The sequence below is a fragment of the Squalius cephalus genome (genome assembly GCF_949319135.1).
Source record: "Squalius cephalus genome assembly, chromosome: 22".
NCBI classification, from domain to species: Eukaryota; Metazoa; Chordata; class Actinopteri; order Cypriniformes; family Leuciscidae; genus Squalius; species Squalius cephalus.
The window spans coordinates 6,648,611-6,664,765 of NC_137143.1; the positions used below are offsets into that span (position 1 = coordinate 6,648,611).

Here is a 16,155-nt window from a genome sequence, read left to right on the forward strand (position 1 = left end):
GAACATTTGCAAGTAATGACTAAATATATTTTTTTAACAACATATCCGATTGTATTTAATTGTACTGCCATAATCTCGGTCACCACACGTGATAAAAAGCCTTACCGAAGTACAAAGAGCAATATAACTTTGTTTATAAGTGCTATTATTGACAGTTGCATGTCTTACCTGTCTATCAATACACTCGCGAGAGCAGAGTCTCTGTCAAGTCCAAGATTCGCGCAGCTCTCTCCATCTCGAAAACGCCTGCCGATATTTATCCGGGTTTTATTCCTCCGTTTGTCACACAGTCCGTGACTCCGCGTGTATCCGAATATGGACGCTTTCGTTTTGTTGGCACTTCAATACTCGCCAAAGAGTAATCGTGATCCATAACAGCTATAACCATACAGTCTATGGCTTTAACGCTTTAACCACCACTTCCGCACATGTGATATTCCGGTGTGGTGGGTCATATTTTTTATTTTATTATTTTTTTATTCTTTGTCAGATGTCTTTATTGTTTATTGTGATAAGAAAAAAAACTCAATAAAGTTGTTGTAAGTAAAAAAAAATAAAAATAAAAAAAAATCCGGTGTGGTGGAATAGCCTATCACATGGTCCACACCGGAAAAAAAAGGATAGAGCGGACATTGCGTCACTGAGGCGCGACATTTCTTTTCCGGGACGGCCAGTTATTTAAAATCGGAATTTCTCTGAAATAAAAAATCTTTGGAGACTTTTGAGATATTGTAAGTACACAACTGGAGGAAATATATCACACTGTGCAAGTTATTTTCGGAAATTTTGTTACAAAATTCCTACATATTGGAGCTTTAACACTTTTCTAAACAGATTTCTTAGCACGTCATGTTTGATCTCTCCTCAGGATGTCAGTTGAGCAGTGGACAGCTCTCTTACAATAGACATTACAATTACATTCTCGAGTCAAACACACACAAGGTTGCCAACTCCTTGTGTGGCCACTGCTGCTGAAATAAAGTGCTGTTATTGTGTGAAAATCGCATCATTTTTTTCTATATGAAAAAAATAGTGCAGTTTTACATTGTTTATTTGGGCAAGCAGATAACATTTAAGGGGTCTTAGGATATAGCTGATTTTTATTTTATTTATTTGCATACGAGAACTTAAAGAAACTGAATTTATCAGATAATATTGAAATATTTGGATTGGTTTACTGACCCACAGTAATGGAAACCCTGGAAATAATAGGGAATTTTAACTGAATTTAGAAACTTATGAATCGAATTTAACATTCGATTCAAATGTAATTTTCAGGCTCCTTTAACATCTTTAACAAAGATTCACATTCCAGTTTGGGCATCAGGGGTAACTCGAAAAAAAAAAGTTTTGACATTGAAACCTTATCAAGCTTTGTAGAGTAACAAATCCTGTCTGACTTTTACTTATAGCTCCGTTCTGTGAAAACTTGATTCGAAGCCTGGAGTCGAACCCTCTCTCACGGATTGTGTGGCGAGGTATTAAACCACTGTTCATTGGAAAGCTGCTATACACACCAGACACACCAGTCACCCGTACAATCATGTCACAGGTACCGCCCCTCTCCGCTCCCTCATCCTGTGTGCAATATGTCTGTTGTTCAAAATTACAATGTCTATGATGCTATCCTGAAATTCTTGTTCCTCCAGGTAAACAAAACGTTTCAGGACTTCCAGATTCTAAATGATGTGCAGGAGGCGTGGCTGGAAGTGGGTCCCAGAATCAAAACCTTCATGGAGAGCAGTGTAGAAATTCGGCTTTTGCAGGATCTTCTGAGAAGGCCTGAGGTGGCGGTAGTTGTGAACCTGCGTCTGGAAAACACGTCTTGGACGGCCTCGCGCATTTCCCGGTTCCTCTCAACGCCTGACCCAGATACACCCCGTAGGAAGGGAGCGCCGCCCACCTGGTTGGATCTATACCAGGATTTAAACAACACCTTCAGCACTCTGTCAGAACTCACTAAGGTACGCCTAGCAGGAAATCTGCAGCTTATGTTATGACCAGTTAAACCAGTAAACCTGATTTTGCTTGGTATCTGTTCAAGGACACTAGTAATGGATATGAAAAGGGTGTGCTGTATGTATCCTTAAAGTCGGCATGAAACGGAAGTTTTAATATTCTTTTCTTGCCTATTGTGACGTACATCAAGTGAAAAGGCTTTTTGAACAAGAAAAGATGTAGGGTTGGATTTTGTCCATTGGAATGGATTGAATGGTTAAGTGATGTGTTTTCCTACCCTCGCACCAGTAAACACATCATCAGAGAAAACGAGAGATGTTGCTGCAATTGGGAGGGGAAGTTATTTTGATTAAAGTAAAGAATTACTATTAGTATAAGTCTATGAGGAAGAGACAACTTTAGAGTCCACGTGAAACACATAATTCCATGAATTTTTTAGGTTTATATATGTATCCTTGCACACTAATTTATCACATTCTCAGAAGCTGAACGTTAGAACAGATATAATCATCACAAACTCCTTTTCTTCTATTGATGCACACTCCACTACAAATAGTTGCCTACACCATCTATACTATTTGCTATTCCTCTAGATTCAAGATTCAAGAGATTTATTGTTATGTGCACGTAAAAACACCACGGTTTAGACCACACAATGAAATTCTTTCTTTGCAAGTCTCCCTTAAACAAAAATATACAATATAGTATATACACAAACTAAATATACAAAAATATCCATAAATGAAAAAAAAAATTGTATCAAGGTAACAGTCAGTGAGGATAATAGGGTGTTAGTGTTTCATGTGTTGTTCAGGAATCTAATGGCTTGTGGATACAATTTGCACTGAATTTTGGCATACAACGAATTATGACTAAATACTGACTTCAACCTCATAAATTGTCCAGTAATAAATAACCAGACAGTACTCCACTTTGAAAAAGGACTATATAGACAACTTCAATGAATAATTAATGTAGGTGTATCAACAGAATGATGTCACAAATGGCACGTAGACTTTAGGTTGAAAAATTATTCATTGAAATAAAATTGCTATGTATAAAGACTACTACTTTACCTATGACCCTTTATAAATGGATCTAAGATTCTTTAGAGCTAGGCTGGGTCAGCCAATTTATACTCATAGCTATTAATGTCATATATTGTCAATAACTTGCATTTGAGACACTCCACAGCATTAACATTGATCGTTGTCTATCTATACCCTGTATTGTTCCAGTGCTTCTCTTTGAATAAAATTGAGGGTTTGGCCACGGAGGGTGAGCTAGTCGAACGAGCCCTGGAACTGCTGGAAGATCGTCAGTTTTGGGCCGGAATAGTCTTCCTCCTTCCAGACCCTTCATCATCCTCTTTGCCTCCTCATGTCAAGTACAAGATCCGCATGGATATAGATGATGTAACCCGCACAAACAAGATCAAAGACAAGTATATTGAAATGTCCACACACACACTTAAGTTTACAGAGAAATGTAGTTATGTAGTGCTTCCACGGTCAACTGTTTAATAAAGCTGATATCATGTTTTATCATTTGACAGATTTTGGGATCCAGGCCCGGCTGCTGAACCATTCAGTGACCTTCGCTATGTCTGGGGCGGTTTTATTTACGTACAGGATTTAGTTGAGAGAGCTGTGACACATTTGCTCACTGGTAAAGAGCCAAACACGGGCATATACGTGCAACAGATGCCTTACCCCTGCTTTGTTGATGATGTGTGAGTTTCACTCTTCTGTTTCACACCACACGTTATTCCACAATGCACACCAATAACTCCATCACTCGTTTTTTTGTATGTTTATTATTAAACATTCTTTTTATAATTCATGTTAATAAATATTATTTTATATTATTATTATTATTATTAACTTTTTATGACATATAAAGCAAGATTGGTTGAGGCTGTAAAATGTCATATTTTCTCCCCGAACATTCATGAATAAATAATTAATATAAAGAAAGAATATAATTATTAAGATAATCAACTGTACATTACCATTCAAAAGTTTGGGGCCAGTAAGAGTTTTTTTTTTTTTTTTTTAAGAAAATGAATACCTTTATTCAGCAAGGATGCATTAAATTGGTCAAAAGTGACAGTATAATCATTTATAATGTTATTAAAAATTTCTACTTCAAATGCTGTTCCAACTTTCTATTCATGAAAGAATCATGAAAAAATGTTTTATGGTTTCCACAAAAATATTAAGCAGCACTGCTGTTTTTAATATTGATAATTAAAATCAGAATATTATAATGGATTTATATAGGATCATGTGACACTGAAGACTGGAGTACTGGTGCTAAAAATTCAGCTTTGCATCACAGGAATAAATTACATTTTAAAATATATTAAAATAGAAAACAGTTATTTTAAATTGTTATAATATTTCTCAGTATTGGCGTTTTTACTGTATTTTTTATTTAAAAAAAATACAGCCTTGGTGAGCATAAGGACTTCTTTCAAAAACATTAAAAACTCTTACTGACCCCTACGGTATGGTAGTATTTGTATTCAAGGTGTAAGGAAAAATGCTATTACTTTTTGCTTGATATTGAGTCATAAAATTCCAAAATCATTCCATTTCTGAAACTTGTCAATTACCTTTTTTCTCTTTTTTTAGTTTCATACGTGTCCTGAATCGTTCTTTGCCTCTGTTTATGACATTGGCGTGGATCTATTCTGTGGCTATGATCATAAAGGGTGTGGTCTATGAGAAAGAAGCTCGTCTGAAGGAGACAATGCGTATCATGGGCCTGAGTTCTGGGATGCTGTGGCTCAGCTGGTTCATCAGTAGTTTCCTGCCCTTCCTGTTCAGCGCTGGACTCCTTATCGCCGCCCTTAAGGTGAACAAAGTGACAGCTCTCCTGATCCCAAAATGCTCTTTGATTTGACGCCCCTTTAAATCTTATTTTCTCTCATCTGTTAAAAGACTGCCCTGTTTGATCTCTGTCTCTCTTCTCTCTCCTGCAGTGGGGAGATATCTTACCCTACAGTGACCCGGCTGTTGTTTTCTTCTTCCTGACTGCATTTGCTACAGCCACCATCATGCTTTGCTTCCTCATCAGCACATTCTTCTCACATGCTAACCTGGCAGCAGCGTGTGGAGGACTCATTTACTTCACCCTTTACCTGCCATATGTGCTGTGTGTGGCCTGGAGAGAATATCTGACCAGCACACACAGGATCTTAGCGGTGAGAGCTGAGTCGTTACACGTCTTCACACAACACATATAATAATATACACGAGAATGAGATTTGAAAGTTGCAGAGAAGATTATTAGAAAATGACAGCTTAAACTTCTGTCTGTTTCTAACAAACCCTGCAATTCAGACGTCTGAAGCAATGACTTGTTTCCCTGCAGAGCTTCCTGTCTCCAGTGGCCTTTGGTTTTGGCTGTGAGTATTTCTCTCAGTATGAAGAGCAGGGTGTGGGGATCCAGTGGTTTAACTTGAGATCCAGCCCCATGGAGGGAGACAGCTACAACTTTACCACCTCCATTGTGATGCTGTATGTAGATGCTGTCATCTATGCTCTGGCCACTTGGTACATTGAAGCTGTTTTTCCAGGTAAAACATCTTTCTGTGAGCAAACGCAAAATGATATAAATGCAGTTCTAGCTGTGTCTTCCTTTGATAATTAACATGAGTTTGTGGATTCATCAGTGAGTGTGTTTAGATGTACGCTACGCTAAGTTTTGGGTTGGTGAGATTTTTTAATGTTTTTGAAAGAAGTCACTTATGCATTTATTTGCATAACTACACTAAGGCTGCATTTATTTGATCCAAAAAACAGTAATATTGTGATAATACATTAATTGATATACATAAGTGTAATTTATTCCTGTGATGACAAAGCTGAATTTGTAGCAGCCATCACTCCTCTCTCAGTGTCACATGATCCATTTTTGTGGATACCGTTATACGGAGTTCAGTACCGTTACCCCCCCCCCCCCCAGAATTCTTTAATGAATACAAAGTACAAAAGAATAGCATTTATTTGAAATTTTTTATATTACTGAGAATAAAAATGTGATTATTGAATTTTCAATTATTATATTATTTGAAATCTTTTGTAACATTATAAAAGTCTTTTTAATGCTATTTAATGCATCCTTGCAGAATAAAAATCTGAATTTATCAAAAAAAGCTCATTATTAAAAAAAAAAACTTAAAATGAAATTAATAGACAATGCAAGAAAAAGATATTTAAATGATTGCGTTTAATCCCCAGACATTCCTGTTTCACAGCCAGATTTTGAGTGAACTGACAGAACAATGGTAAAGGTGTTTAAAAAGCAAAAGTGGGGTAATATCATAATAACAGGTCATTCATAATAACATGGTACTGTGTTGGGACATGTCAAACAGAATAAACATAGTATATGATATAGTATATGACAAGTGTATGATTGTGCATGTAAACACGCTCATTGTGTTGAATTAGTCTGTGTGAAAAAATGTCAATAATTGGATGTGTTTCACAGGGCAGTATGGGATCCCCAGACCGTGGTATTTTATCTTCCAGCTGAATTACTGGGGTGGGGTTCCATTAGAGGTGGGGTTGCCCATTCCTACAGCACCTATAGAGGAAACAGATGGTAAGAGCATCAAACTACAAGTGGCACTGCGTTTGTAATACAAAAGTTTTAAGTATTTGTTTTAGGACAACATATTTGGATTAATACTCTTGGTTTGGTTTATGGTTAGTTGCATGTCATTATGCACAATTTATAGTTATTACTATAGTAACTGCATGTAACATATGTAACAAAGTGTTACCAATATTTCTGAATTACAATGTTTATTACAGATCGGATTGAAGCTGAGCCGTCAAGTCTGATTCTAGGAGTTTCCATAAGGAACTTAGTAAAGATTTATAAAAAAGGGTCCAAGCTTGCTGTCAATCACCTTAACATGAAGTTCTATGAGGGCCAAATAACCTCTTTTCTGGGTCACAATGGAGCTGGCAAGACAACCACCATGTGAGAGCTCAAAAATTGAATCTGTACAAATCTGTAATATGTTCTTTAAACTAAATTTAAATCTTACTAAATTTACTTTATCAAGCTCTAACTAATTGATTAGCTTATTACTGCAACTCATTCAATACTTCATGATGTTTTGACTCACAGGTCCATTCTAACAGGACTGTTTCCTCCCACTGCTGGTACGATATACGTGAAGGGAATGGACATTCGCACAGATATGGACATAATCCGCAGTACTCTAGGAGTTTGTCCCCAGCACAACGTCCTCTTTGACATGTAAGGCACCAGTCAACAAATCACTATAAAAAAGTGATACCGTGATCATTTTACTTGTGCTTTGTTAATTCTTCTCTGAGAGTTTGTTGTTGTTGTTGTTGTTTTATAGTTGATACCTATACTGGTTATTTGTGTTAATTCATTATTTTTTACTGACTATTTTATATATAATATAATACCAACATTATTAACATGGTACCACCATAGTACTCTCTTTGTTATCATAATGCAAAACATTTGTGTTGCCACATGAGACAAGCTCAAACTTTCTATACTGTATTTTTTTAACATTATTGGTGTTCTCTTGTATATCATTGAAGCCTGACAGTGGAGGAGCATGTGTGGTTCTATGGTCGAATGAAGGGCATTAGCATGGAGGAGGTGGAGAAAGAGACAAATTCACTTCTGGAGGATGTGGGCTTACAACACAAACGACATGAGCAGACTAAAAACCTTTCGGGTAGGTTAACAAATATATTCATTTCAAAGCCATTCACTTGTTCAATATCTGTTATGGTGTTCTCTAAACTGTGACCTCTACCATTTATTTGTGCTTATTTTGTGTTTCTTGACAGGTGGCATGCAAAGGAAACTGTCTGTTGCAATCGCTTTCATAGGTGGGTCAAAGGTTGTGGTCTTGGATGAACCCACAGCTGGTGTGGACCCCTACTCCCGCCGTGGGATTTGGGACCTTCTGCTCAAATATCGTGAAGGTCTTTTAAAGCTTTGCCTTTTGAAGACTGAATATAATCTACTGGTCTGTCAGCTACCAGACTTAACACCCTTTGAATTTCAGGCCGCACCATCATTCTGTCCACACATTACATGGACGAGGCTGATCTCCTTGGTGACCGCATTGCAATCATTTCCCAGGGAAAGCTGTGCTGCTGTGGAACGCCACTCTTCCTCAAGGCACGTCTTGGTACAGGATACTACCTTACGCTGGTCAAGAGAGAGATGATTAGGACACCAAGCAGCATCAGCACTGGCAAACTCCCTTCAACTGCAGCCAGCAAGGTGAGATGTCCCATATGAAAAGCAGAAGCCAAGAGGGTTAGGCATATATTCCAGTTCCTATTGAGTACCCTGACTTTAGCACATCATTTATATCAAGGCTTCCCAGACTTTTTTGTCAGCTGAACCCCTTGGAAGTACAACTTCAGTTTCTACTTCAAAGCATAGACTGTAAAAAAAGATGGACGACGCCCCTTCGCTCTCTTCCATTGATGAGAACTGAAGCCGCCAGAGTCCCGATATGGCGCTGACATATTGGAACTTGAGTCTGCGCAGTAGCGATCTCGGGACCAGACCTGCGCAGTCGTGAGCAGGAAGTAAAGCCGCGAAATCAACGCTCCGCCCTCACTCGCCTCAGGGAGAGTGGATTCTGCACACTTTTTTAAAAATTGATTGCAGTATGACAAGAGGCTTGTTAAAATAAAGTAAATACAATCTCCTCAGTCCTCCGAAGATCCCGAAAAAATGTCCGTTGGTGCTTCAGTGACTACTTCGTTCGGAGAACCTGTCAATCACAGCTGTCAATCATGACGTTACACCACCGCATCACGTAACTAACTAAAAACCAACTTATTTTTGAAACAGACACTTGAACTTACATCAGCGTGATTAAAACGACAGCAAATGAAAGAAACCACCTTTGGAAAAAGATATTTGAAGTGTAATTGAATTGTTTAGTTGGTCTCACATCCCGTTGAATAACACGGGGAGGCGGGGCTTATGACCTATACTAGGACCAGTCACCGGGGGGGCGATCGAGACGTTTTGGCTTCACTTTTCAGGGCTTGTGCGGCACGCTTGCTTCAAAGCAGCTCTGCAGTATTTTCACGTTTTTACTCGCATCTGACCTCGACGGACTGAACTGGAGAAGATTTCCATGCCAATGATGGCGGAGCCTCAGAGCACACCTATCCATTATGTAATCGCCACAGACCAATAGTAGTTTGAATGTGTTTACCAGCTGAAGAGAACTTTTCCATAGTTTACTTTGGCAAGCTGTTTTGAACTCCCGAAAACAACTTCCAAACAAACTTGGTTTTGGCCTGATTTTGTACGAAATGCTTCACACCAGTTTGTTCTTTGATTTTGCATGAAGTATGTCAGGGCCTTTAGGCAATAGGTCTAAGGTTATGTAGTTTAAACTTTTCCTCACGAAACCCCACTTTGAATGCTCTCCTGCATAATATTTATAATATGTTTCAGGACAGCGAATCCTCATTAAGTGATGACACAGGACTGGGCAGTGAAGAGAATGGATTCGGTGGGTACAGCTTTGCCTTACAGGAGTTGTTTACATCACGTCTTACCATATTGTCTAAGCTGCCTTGCTGTGTCTATTCTTAGTGTTGCCGTGCTTTTTAAATCCAGGCCTCAGCATTATCTAAGGGCTCTGATACCTTCCTGTCTTAGATGTTGCTGCCCTAATGGCTCTTGCACAACAGTACGTCTCTGATGCTCAGCTGGTGGAGGACATTGGCAGAGAGGCGGTTATCAACTTGCCCCATGCTGCCTCAGAGGATGGCAGTCTTGCCCTCTTCCTGAACGAACTGGACAAACGGCAGGGCGAGTTCGGCGTGGTCAGTTACGGGTTGTCAGACACCACGTTAGAAGAGGTGAGACAGTTCTGAAGCACCAGTTTGTTTTTCCCCACTAATACATTCTCCCTGTAAAAGGATTTAGCCCTCAAGGTTGTGGTATATGTGTCCGTCAAAGGCCAGTCATTATCCCATTCAGACGGCAAAAGAGGCAAATCCCTCTAAAACCTTGGTGGGTTCTAACATTAGTTAAAAATAAACAGCAACTAAGTAGAGAGTCTTTATCCTCATGGCTGCTTTTGTAATCTAATACGTCTTCCTGTCATGTGGAGGCTGAAGGGGCTTTGCCAGACTGTAATATTTAGCTCTGCCTGTATATTTTAGATCTTTCTGCGTGTGGCCGAGGAGACAGGTGTGGATGCGGACCCTGAGGAGCCGCCAGCATCTCCAGGCCACCAGGGGGCGCCATCTGAGGACCGAGACACAGGTAAATGAGAAATACATTCCATACCTGCTGAGCCAAACAGATAAAATCTGTGGCCGGTTGCATAAACGGTTTAGACTAATCTTACAAGTTAGTCATCTAATTTTTTATTTAGGACTGATCATAACTTTCTTATGTCAGTTACAGAAAAAAAGTAGATTTGAATCCAAAAAGTAAGACTGATTACCCCTTAACTAACTGCTAGTTGGTCAGACTAGTTCTTAAAGTCCCCATGAAATCAAAATTGACCCTATTTACTTTGTTAGCGCATATTACTAGTCTTGTGGTGAACAATTAATCCTTGCAAGTAAATATAAAAAAAAAAAAAATTTTTACCATGGTAATCTTTAATCAAAATCTGAAAAGTTACTTCCGGTCTGGAATGGCATCTTTTTCTGACGATGTGGTTTGACGGCTTGGTTTGAAAATGCTTAACCACTCCCCTCAAACCGTTAGTCTGCTATGAGCGAGAGATTGAGAGGAGGAGCGCTAAGTAAAACCCTGCCCTCTGTTCAATATTCCGTTTCACTTGGAAATACGTCATAACACTGGAGAAAAGTCGTTTGCAACTTCCGGTTCACGGGGACTTTAAGACATATGCTGAATTCAGAACCACATACCAGTATGCTAGTATGCGGTTTGTAATTCAGCAACAGTCTTAACATAGAGGCTATGCTTATGCAACTGGCCCCATTTTGCATACTAATGTATTCCATTCAAAGTCGAATGTGTGTTGATGAATAAAGAAACAAAATTGCTACTAACAGCTTTGCAGGTGTTCCATTTCATTGCATAATTTCCATACATTAGACAATGCTATGCATCTGTTGTGCAGGTGTATGTTCATAAATGATCATTTGATCATTTACATTGTTTTACATATCTATCTCTCTTTGCTAAACTGAGTTTATTGACAAGCAGGACTTTTTAACAGAACTGTCACTTGTCTATCTTATGTCATAGTTCATGTACATGTACAGTATTTTATGTCTTGCAAATTTATACAGTTTTTTTTTTCTTTGATGTAAATGTTAGATGTATTGTATGAACATTGTTGCAAATTTTAGTGACTTAAATATGTCATCAAAATAGTTATCTAGCTGGAAAACATATGACAAATTTGCAAGGGTTCTGTGATAGGTGATTTGTGATGAATTAAAATGGGTTAAAATCACAAACAAATCACCATATTCCATAATATGCCAAATTATATTATTTGATATATTTATAAAATTATATTTTTTATAATATTTCCATTTAAAGTGAATTGATTGTTTTATAGCTGTCATGGAGTTTAATTATAGTCTGTTATTATTGTATAAAATAATCTATATTTTCTGTTGTAATTGTTTGTATCAGTGTTGTTATTGTTAAATAACACACTTAACGTTATCGTTATTTGAAATAAAATATAAATATTAGATGAAAATTTTTTTTTTTAAATGTTAACTTCGCAACCAACAGAAAAAAAAAGTTTAAGGTCAAGAGTTAATGTTACTGAAACTAAAACAACAAATGTAATAACAAAAATACTAAAACTGATATAAAAAGTAATTCAAAATATGAATACATGTTATTATAGTATATAAATAATACTTTATTGTGGTTGTTATTTTATTTGCTTCTTGAGATAATATTGTTAAATGATTGTATACAATTAACTAAAACCATGAATATAGCCTTTGATGCTGGTATGGCATTAAATTATAAAAAAAATAATAATTAAAACTTTTATATAAATAAAAGTTAATTTTTTTAAATAAGAAATATCCGGGGGGTTTTTTCTGACATATAAATAATATAGGGAATATACAATTTTTTTATGTGGGACCAGTGAACATTTTGGTGGTGCAAGTGGGCTACAAATCTGGTCCAGCAGATACAAAGCATACTAAGATGATAGCTTGCATCTAATTGGGCATACTATACGCATATAAGTATACATTTGAGGATTAGATTTGGTTGACATGTATTTTACAGATATTTTTGTTTGTTTTGTTTTGTTCTTCCCTCTGCTTCGCTGGCAGTACGGAAACAGCCAATCAGGAAAGGTACAAAATAAAACAAAACAGGCTGTAATTAGTGTTGATGGGCAGTAGCGCAGGTCAGAACAGCTGTAATGAGACGTCATTAACCAGAAGGTCTTTCTCTGGCACACAGAGGCCCAGGAGACAGAGCCGCTGAGTGGGGATGGTCAGGGTGGCGGTGCTTCTCTCACAGGCTGCTTGCTGACATGTCAGCAGCTTCGAGCGCTTTTCACCAAAAGACTGAAGTACGCTCTTCGCAGTCGCAGAGGCATTTTTGCACAGGTACACAGTTGTGAATACAATCATTTTGAAATTATCGACTAATAATTATTCACATTTTACTGATTTTGTCAGTTCCAAAGTCTACCAACAGCCTTGACAATGGATAATAAAGATTTGTTTAAATAAATGTTGAATTCATTTTGTGTCTTACTGCATAAGTCAACCTATTTACTTTTATAAATGTTCTGGTTTAAATTTTCTTGGTGTTATAGTGCATAATACAGGTTACTCTGCTTTGACAGCAGTAATTTCTAAGTAATTTGTAATTTGGCAGTTCAGTTAGTAATTCATAGTACATGTTCCTTGTCTTCCACTGAGGTTTTTAAAGGTATCTTGAAGGGATATCAGTATAAAATCAGTTTCAGATCATATCAGACTGATGTTGGATATTCTAATACCTTTTCTGCCATCCAACACTCACTTAAAGTTTATCACTTAACCCATTTAGGCCTAAAACGCCTGCTAAAAAAGGACTTAAACACACACAGATGTGTGATCCGGAGAAAAAAAATCAGCTTTGCCATCACAGGAATAAATTACATTTTTAATAAAATAGAAAACAGTTATTTTAATATTTCACAATTGTAGTGTTGTTACTGTATTTCTGCATTTTCTTTCAAAAAAATCTTTACAATCCTACACTCACATTTGTGTACTGTATTTAAAGAGACCTCTTTGTTTCTTTATGTTGCATTTTGTGTAACAACAGTTGATTTATGAGGCCATCATGTTTTGCAGATTGTTCTTCCTGCAGTTTTTGTCCTTATCGCTCTACTCTTCAGTCTTATTGTCCCACCCTTTGGGAAATATCCATCCCTGGAGCTCCAGCCGTGGATTTACGGGGAACAGTTCACCTTCTTCAGGTACTCATTCATTGATGGAGAGTTTCAAGAAAAAGTCTGCTGTCACCTGCAGATCTCTTACCTATTATCTCTTTCCCATAAAGCAATGATGCCCCACAGGAACCAGCCATACAGAACCTCCTGGATGCCCTGCTAGACCCACCTGGGTTTGGTACTAAATGTATGGATCCGAGCAGGTACGATCCCTGTCATTAGGAATGCAACAACAGTAAATAGGCTATACTGCTTAATTAATGTAACGTGATGCTTTATTTTATGCTTTCTCAGTGACACAGAGTGTTTAGAGGAAGCTGAAACAAAGTTTGTCCGGCCCCAGATTCCTTACAGCATGTGGCAGCTCTTTCACAAAGGCAACTGGACTGTAGAAAAGCCGTCCCCTGACTGTGAGTGCAGTACTGAAAATATCCGCAGGATGCTGCCGGAATGCCCACAGGGAGCAGGAGGAATCCCCCCTCCTCAGGTCAGTAAAATACACTACTGTTCCAAAGTTTGGGGTCGGTAAGATGTTTTTGAAAGTCTCTCATGCTCACCAAGGATGCATTTGTTTGATGAACAATACAGTAAAACAGTAATACTGTGAAATATTACTACAATTTACAATTGTTTTCTATTTGTATATGTGTGCAAATGTAATTTATTCCTGTGATGGCACATCTCATTAGTTTCACATGATCCTTCAGAAACTGGTGCTCAAGACACCTTTCTTATTATTATCATCGATTTTGTCCTGCTTAAACTTTTGTGGAAACCATGATACATTTTTAAGGATTTGATGAATAGAAAGTTCAAAAGAACAGCATTTATTTGAAATAGAAATCGTTTTGTAACTTCATGCAGAGTGTGTTGTAAGATATGTATGCTAGCATTTACCAAATTTTGTAAACAGTTAGCATGTTCCCAGAAATAATCTGTCATTGCTAATAAAGGTGTTTAATATAAATAAGCAAAAAGCAGTAAGTATCATATTTTAACATAATCAATAAATAAGAAATTAGAACACTTGTCAAAAACACAGATTTAAATGGAATAGACAGTTTTTTTAATATTATTTTACTTTATTTATTTATTTTCATTTTTGTACTAACACCTCCACCGTTTCCTTATGTAGATCAAACAAATGACTGGTGATATCCTGCAAAATTTGACAGGTCGCAACATTTCTGACTACCTCATCAAAACATATCCCCAAATTCTGAAGAAAAGGTTTGATTTTCATTTATTGTTTTTTCAAATACTCTATAATATTGTTTTGACAGCACATATGTGTAATTTTTGTCTCTCACATACAGTTTGAAGACGAAAAAATGGGTAAATGAATTTAGGTGAGTTGATTACCATCCAAGATCCAAACATTCACCATGTAATTTCAGTTTGATTTAATGTTGGTTTACTCTCTGCTCACCCGTCACAGATACGGAGGTTTCTCCCTGGGGGCTAAAAGCTCTCAAGCTGTGGATGAGCCACATCACCTAGAGGAGTCTGTTTTGGCTATTAGAAGACGCTACAACATTGCAGAGGTGTGCCATCTAAGTTTTTGGGTGATTTAAACAATATTTTGTTGAGTGTGTTTATGTACTGGTACCTTGGCTGGTTTAAACCCGTCATGGAGAGCTGACTCCTAAAGTTTTTCTGCGTGGTGATTAGTTCACAGCAGAGAGAGAAATTAAGTTTTTTACTAAATGACAATATTTGCCCCATTAATTTTTGCCAAATTTTTTACATTCAATCATTAGATTCAGTTAAAATAAGACCCTACAGGACTGGTACCAATCAAATGAAAGCAGTATTTGCTCTGCAGAGGTGACGCAGAAGCTGCATTTGAAGTGGCATTTAGGTGTGTTTACACAGAATGTTTATTGCTGCTAAGAGGTGGCATGAACGCATCTACACTGCAGTTACATATGTATACATATGGTAATAGTATGAGATGGTTTTTTAATTTTATATTTAAATATGTTTTTTTTTTTTTAAATGATATTTAAAATATTAAACTAAAATTGCCAGTAGATGGCCGCAAGTTGCTGTTTCAATGAGTGAGTTGAGGCATTCAACTGGTTCATTGAAACAGCTGAGTCATTCAGGAACAAAGCAAGTGACTGTCTTTTTGAATAGGTCATTGAATCATTCACTTCATTCATTCAGAAATTAAACACCACCACTGTGAACACAAGAAGCTCGAAGACACACAATGGTTCTGCTGTTACTTTGTTTGGATTTTTTTTAGAGTAGAGCAATTATATTGTGTATAAAATATCACATTACACATCACATCACATACAATTTTGCTTAACTGTATATATGTTATACGTTATAAATTTAAAAGACAAAGGCTTTTTTGCCCCCATATCCTGAATTTTAAAGGCATTCTAACTGCATTCTAACGGGCTACATCTTGCAATAAAAGTGTACACTCTTACAAATTTTTATTTTTTTTTGCAAAGTGAGTGACACTACAGTATTATTGTAGACGGTGTATATTGCACACACCTAGTGGTTGTTAAAAGGGGCAAAAAAATCCTATATACTTCCACTGAATGAGCCATGTTTTGCAACCAGAATGTCATAGAGACTAGAGGGCTGGGCTCTTTTTACTTGAGACAGAAAAGAATCACTCAAAACACCCTGGCAACCACATAGTAGTGGAGCTAAAAACATTCAGAACATCTTAGCAACACTCTGGCAAACACCCAAAGTACCCTAGCATCATTACT

The 16,155-nt window shown here is 37.3% G+C and overlaps 1 protein-coding gene across 1 annotated transcript in view; it reads left to right on the top strand.

Annotated features, from left to right (window-relative positions):
- abca7 (ATP-binding cassette, sub-family A (ABC1), member 7) overlaps positions 1 to 16,155 on the top strand; it is a 41,712-nt gene that overhangs the window by 13,830 nt on the left and 11,727 nt on the right. Inside the window, exons 10-33 of the mRNA XM_079857007.1 lie at positions 1,413 to 1,552; positions 1,650 to 1,964; positions 3,198 to 3,403; positions 3,515 to 3,691; positions 4,596 to 4,818; positions 4,946 to 5,167; positions 5,338 to 5,542; positions 6,460 to 6,573; positions 6,786 to 6,957; positions 7,108 to 7,239; positions 7,560 to 7,699; positions 7,815 to 7,952; positions 8,036 to 8,256; positions 9,457 to 9,514; positions 9,664 to 9,866; positions 10,173 to 10,275; positions 12,300 to 12,323; positions 12,433 to 12,581; positions 13,320 to 13,444; positions 13,528 to 13,620; positions 13,712 to 13,904; positions 14,553 to 14,647; positions 14,734 to 14,766; positions 14,856 to 14,961. Coding sequence (XP_079713133.1) covers positions 1,413 to 1,552; positions 1,650 to 1,964; positions 3,198 to 3,403; positions 3,515 to 3,691; positions 4,596 to 4,818; positions 4,946 to 5,167; positions 5,338 to 5,542; positions 6,460 to 6,573; positions 6,786 to 6,957; positions 7,108 to 7,239; positions 7,560 to 7,699; positions 7,815 to 7,952; positions 8,036 to 8,256; positions 9,457 to 9,514; positions 9,664 to 9,866; positions 10,173 to 10,275; positions 12,300 to 12,323; positions 12,433 to 12,581; positions 13,320 to 13,444; positions 13,528 to 13,620; positions 13,712 to 13,904; positions 14,553 to 14,647; positions 14,734 to 14,766; positions 14,856 to 14,961 — 3,587 coding nt within the window. The remainder of the gene's footprint in view (positions 1 to 1,412; positions 1,553 to 1,649; positions 1,965 to 3,197; positions 3,404 to 3,514; positions 3,692 to 4,595; positions 4,819 to 4,945; positions 5,168 to 5,337; positions 5,543 to 6,459; positions 6,574 to 6,785; positions 6,958 to 7,107; positions 7,240 to 7,559; positions 7,700 to 7,814; positions 7,953 to 8,035; positions 8,257 to 9,456; positions 9,515 to 9,663; positions 9,867 to 10,172; positions 10,276 to 12,299; positions 12,324 to 12,432; positions 12,582 to 13,319; positions 13,445 to 13,527; positions 13,621 to 13,711; positions 13,905 to 14,552; positions 14,648 to 14,733; positions 14,767 to 14,855; positions 14,962 to 16,155) is intronic.